At 30.9% G+C, this 4,676-nt stretch overlaps 1 protein-coding gene across 1 annotated transcript; it reads left to right on the forward strand.

Moving 5' to 3' along the window:
- The first annotated feature begins 307 nt into the window (after window positions 1-307).
- Window positions 308-1,400, forward strand: LOC127101336 (putative germin-like protein 2-1). Its single transcript, XM_051038719.1, has 2 exons — window positions 308-552; window positions 671-1,400. The coding sequence occupies exons 1-2, from the start codon at window positions 438-440 to the stop codon at window positions 1,216-1,218; spliced, it is 663 nt and encodes a 220-aa protein (XP_050894676.1). The 5' UTR covers window positions 308-437; the 3' UTR covers window positions 1,219-1,400.
- The last annotated feature ends 3,276 nt before the right edge of the window (window positions 1,401-4,676 follow it).

A 4,676-nucleotide genomic window follows, 5' to 3' on the forward strand; every position in this document is an offset into this window, starting at 1 on the left:
CTTAAAATTTGCTTGACTTTGGTGAGGCAATTAAACACAGATACTAGTTATGAAAGAATGATTCATTATAAAATACAAAATTAATTATGATAAAGATTAATTGCAAACCAATTCAACTTTCATCTTTATTAAAAAAAAACAACTGGTGATAATTAAATATCCAGAAATAAGATAAAGTCTAAATCTTAATTTGATTTAGCCAAAACTTTCCATTTTAAAATTTGATTGACTTTGTTGGGACGATTTAGCACGGTAGTTGTTAAAGAATGGTTCATTCTTTAATAGAAAATTAATTACTGTAAAGATCAAATGCAAACCACTTCAATATTGCACTCTTATAAATAGAGAGCTATACATGCAACAGAAATCAATTCTCACCGGCAAATAATAATTTACATAATAACAAGAATCATTAAAGAGTAGCACTGAGTTGAAAAATGAAAGTTCTTTACTTCCTTGTGAGCATCTTGGCTTTGGCATCCGTTTCCTTTGCTTATGACCCAAGCCCTCTCCAAGACTTTTGTGTTGCAATCAAAGACCCTAAAGATGGTGGTATGTATATATTCCTCCCAAATTCTTACTATTTAAATTTGTTTTTTTTGGTTTAATTAAGAATTAATATTATTTTCTTCTTTTTAATATATTACTGCTATGCTTTGACAATTTGCAGTATTTGTGAACGGAAAGTTCTGTAAAGATCCTGCGCTAGTTAAAGCTGAAGATTTCTTCAAACATATTGATCCTGGGAATCCCGTAAATGCATTGGGCTCTCAAGTGACTCCAGTATTTGTAGATCAACTGTTTGGACTTAACACACTTGGAATATCTTTGGCTCGCATTGATTTTGCACCTAAAGGTTTAAATCCACCCCACATTCACCCTCGAGGGACTGAGATCCTTACAGTTCTCGAAGGCACTCTTTATGTTGGATTTGTCACTTCCAATCAAGATAAAAATCGTCTTTTCACCAAAGTTCTCAACAAGGGAGATGTGTTTGTGTTCCCCATCGGTCTAATTCACTTTCAACTAAATGTGGGATATGGCAACGCCGTTGCCATCGCTGCACTTAGCAGTCAAAATCCAGGAGTTATCACTATTGCAAATGCTTTATTTAAATCTAATCCTCTTATTTCTGATGAGGTTCTTACTAAAGCTTTTCAAGTTGATAAGAGCATCGTTGATTATCTTCAAGGACAGACTTGGTATGACAACAACTAGTTTGAAAACTTGATAAGTTCTTCTGTCACCTTATATAATCAACCTTATCTACTTACTCGTTAGTTTCGTTAATAAATAAAATGTATGGGTTGTTTATTTGAATACATAGTTGTTTTATTTTGAATTTCCCGTGGTTGGATAATAAATTGGTGTTGTGATTTTTGTAATATATTAATTTTCTACCATGTCCCTTTCTCATGTAAATTTGATTATTCATCAGTGATTTTTAGCTTTAAGTTACTCTACATACTAGAAAGAAAAAACTTTTAGAATAATGCAAATATAAATTAACACAAAAATTAGAAGAATGAGGATCTTGATAATAGAAATAAACCTAAATATAGGATTGTATTTCCTTATTACTATTTTCGAGGGAAAATTGAAGAATCAATTGTCCTTTAGGAAAAGAGTTATTATAAAGCTTATGTGGCAGCGTATTGGATGCAAAGATTTGAAAAGATATTTGAAATGGATTTGAGTGAAGAAAGAAGTCATTAGTATTATAGATTTGGAAACCAAATGAGTATCGTAACAGTATATCTGTAAAGGTCCATATCCATTTGACACTAACTAATCTTTGACCTTTTGGATTATAACTTGCTACGCTCCTAGAGAGTATTCAACAGAAAACTCAAAAGCTCAAATCTTAACTTGGGCAATCTCAAGCTCAACATGGGCAAGCTTGTCGCATACCTAATTTGATCTTATTTATAGCAGTGATGTATTGAGACATGTTTTGAGGAACTAGGAGAATTCCTTAATCATTGCCACACTCATCTGATTTAAGGAACGACTCGCCCCTTTTCCACACCAATAGGTCAAACTTAGTAAATATAGAAGATCAAGGAATTGGTCCCTCTTGAGGATGAAGGGGCAATAAATACAGAATCCGATAGTTGAAAAAAGGAGAGATTATTTATTCATATCAATAAAGAAATAGTTCGCATCTGATACATCATTATAAGGGTCTACACTATTGTACTTACTCTAAGTACAAGTACTATGATACACAAGTGTTGTATTTCATTGAAAACTATAACACCCTAAACCTCGACTTTTAATTTAAAAGAGAATTTCACAATTTAAGATACTACTCAACACTCAACATACATACTTTATAAATATTTTTCAAAATCTCGCAGTAGATTCAATTTATCTCATAGCATCAAATAATTATTTAAATAAAATACTCAAGGAAAATAACTCCAAACATCAACTCAAAACAAATAATATGGCAATGTTCCCGATGTTAGATATTAGAGAATATAAACCAACTAAATAGCGATAAATGTGAAAAAATAAATGAAGAGAAGCTCCAAGGTCATCTTCCAACTCACAAGTAACTATTCATGTTGGATATCTGATTGTCTGTACTCCAAAGGATCACAGATGCCACAACAACAAAAAAGGGTGAGAATACACCTTACAAATATTAATGGTGAAAATTAACAACAGGATGGTAAATAACAACAACAAATATAATAATCTCACAAAACACAATCACATTCCAATTTATTATGCAAATGTTAATTCCACCAACTCCTTCATCAATATGCATGTGGTACCGGGTTTTTGGGGTAAAAGGTTTGTTATTCATTACTCATGTCTCTGGTTCCTCTTGAACTGTGCCCCTCCTTGAACATGAGACCGTCATGGTTCTTATTTGAACCTGACCATCACTGGACTGAAGTCCTACCCAACTTCAAAATATATACATGCATGATCATGTATAGCCAACAGGCATGCAACTCAAAGAGTCATCAAAATCATCATAAAAAATTATAATCTAAATCATCATCAAAAGTAGGTTCCACTCTTGAACCAAATTTGCCAATATCAGGTCTCATTGTAACCCACAAATTACTAACTTCAAAAATATCATTTTTGCCAATAAACAAGCTTCACTATAATTCCACCAAATTATTAATTTTTAAAATTATAATTAATAAACAGGTCTCACTATAATCCCACCGAATTACTAATTTTAAAAATATAATTATTTTATACCTCAAAATAGACTGAAGTTATATTATTACTCAACAACTATAAACTCATCAAAATTACTCAAAAAATCTCAAAATTTTATTATATTATTTATAACTCAATAAAGTTATCAAAAAGCTCAAAAAAAGTTTAATAACATCTCACAACTGTCAAAAATGTCTCTAGAGTACTCAAATATGCTATACTGGCAACTTTTCACAGGAGATAACTCTATTAGACTCTAAGAGGTTGCAGCTTTGCTCGAAACTACTCAAAAATATGTAATTCACATAACACATCAAACTAACTCATTGATCAACACATTATAGTCAACTCAACCATTTCAGACTAATCTCTACACATGTCTGTATTTTAAAATACAACACTAACTCACTACTTTAAACATATTTGCACTCAAATTCAACACTGAACATGTCAACAACTCTAAACCGATAACAACTTAACTCCCTTAATTTAATCAACTCTAAAACATATCACTAACTCAATTTTTAAGTTATTTATAATTATGTTGAATTCCTTAAATTGCTAAAGGATTTTCCAAAACTCTAGATTTAACTCTAAAATTATCTCACTTTAAAATAACATAAAATATTCTAGACTTATGATAAAATTATGAAACATCTCCAATTTAAAATTTATTTAAATCCTCTTTCAAATGCACTTAACCGCAACTCAAGCAGAGTTATGAAACTACAGTTCTATTTGTTCCAGTTCAACCTCATTGCGACAATTCTCGTAGAATCCATAACTTCAAAATAACATGAAAAATTATATACTCATGATAAAATTATAAAACTCTTCAGTTTGAAAGATTATTAAACCCTCTTTCTAATGCAATTGACTGCACTTCAAGAAGATTTACAAAACTCAAGTTACGCGTGAAAAATGATGACCAACCCCTTTTATGTCTACCTGTGATTTTCTATGTTTTTTATTTTTTATTTTTCGATAAAACTTCCCGTTTTTGAAAAAATTAGGTTTCTGACATTTGGGAAAATTTTGGAAAAAATAACTCAATTAGGGCCGCTCAAAAATACACATAAATCAACAAAATTCTATTACGACACAATTGTTACAACAACATCATACAATAATATACAATCTCATCAATAGTAAACCATTTATGGTCACCAATTTAACACACATAAACTAAGTTATTCATCGATCGATCGATGCCAATAGAGGTTTGCCCAAACCCTATTTGGTCAAACCCTATAATTTAATATGGTGTTAATGGGAGGGTAAGGACCACTCACCATCCTACCTTCCTATTATCATCCATCAATAAAGAAATCTCCTCCTCCTTACTTCAAAATTTTAGTTTTTCCTTTTCCTATGATCAGTTCCAAAAGACTTGTGCAAATTTCAATTTTCAAATCAATCGCTCCTAACTTTTAATTTTACTTTTACTTAAAGCCTAGTTTCTTTCTTTTGGAATATATATATATATATAT

The sequence above is a fragment of the Lathyrus oleraceus genome, chromosome 7 (genome assembly GCF_024323335.1).
Source record: "Lathyrus oleraceus cultivar Zhongwan6 chromosome 7, CAAS_Psat_ZW6_1.0, whole genome shotgun sequence".
NCBI classification, from domain to species: Eukaryota; Viridiplantae; Streptophyta; class Magnoliopsida; order Fabales; family Fabaceae; genus Lathyrus; species Lathyrus oleraceus.

Excerpts from the sequence above, each read along its gene's own strand:
- LOC127101336 (XM_051038719.1), top strand. The coding sequence starts at position 438 with ATGAAAGTTCTTTACTTCCTTGTGAGCATCTTGGCTTTGGCATCCGTT. Across the intron at positions 553-670 it reads CAAAGACCCTAAAGATGGTG|TATTTGTGAACGGAAAGTTC; the intron begins GTATGTATATAT and ends GACAATTTGCAG.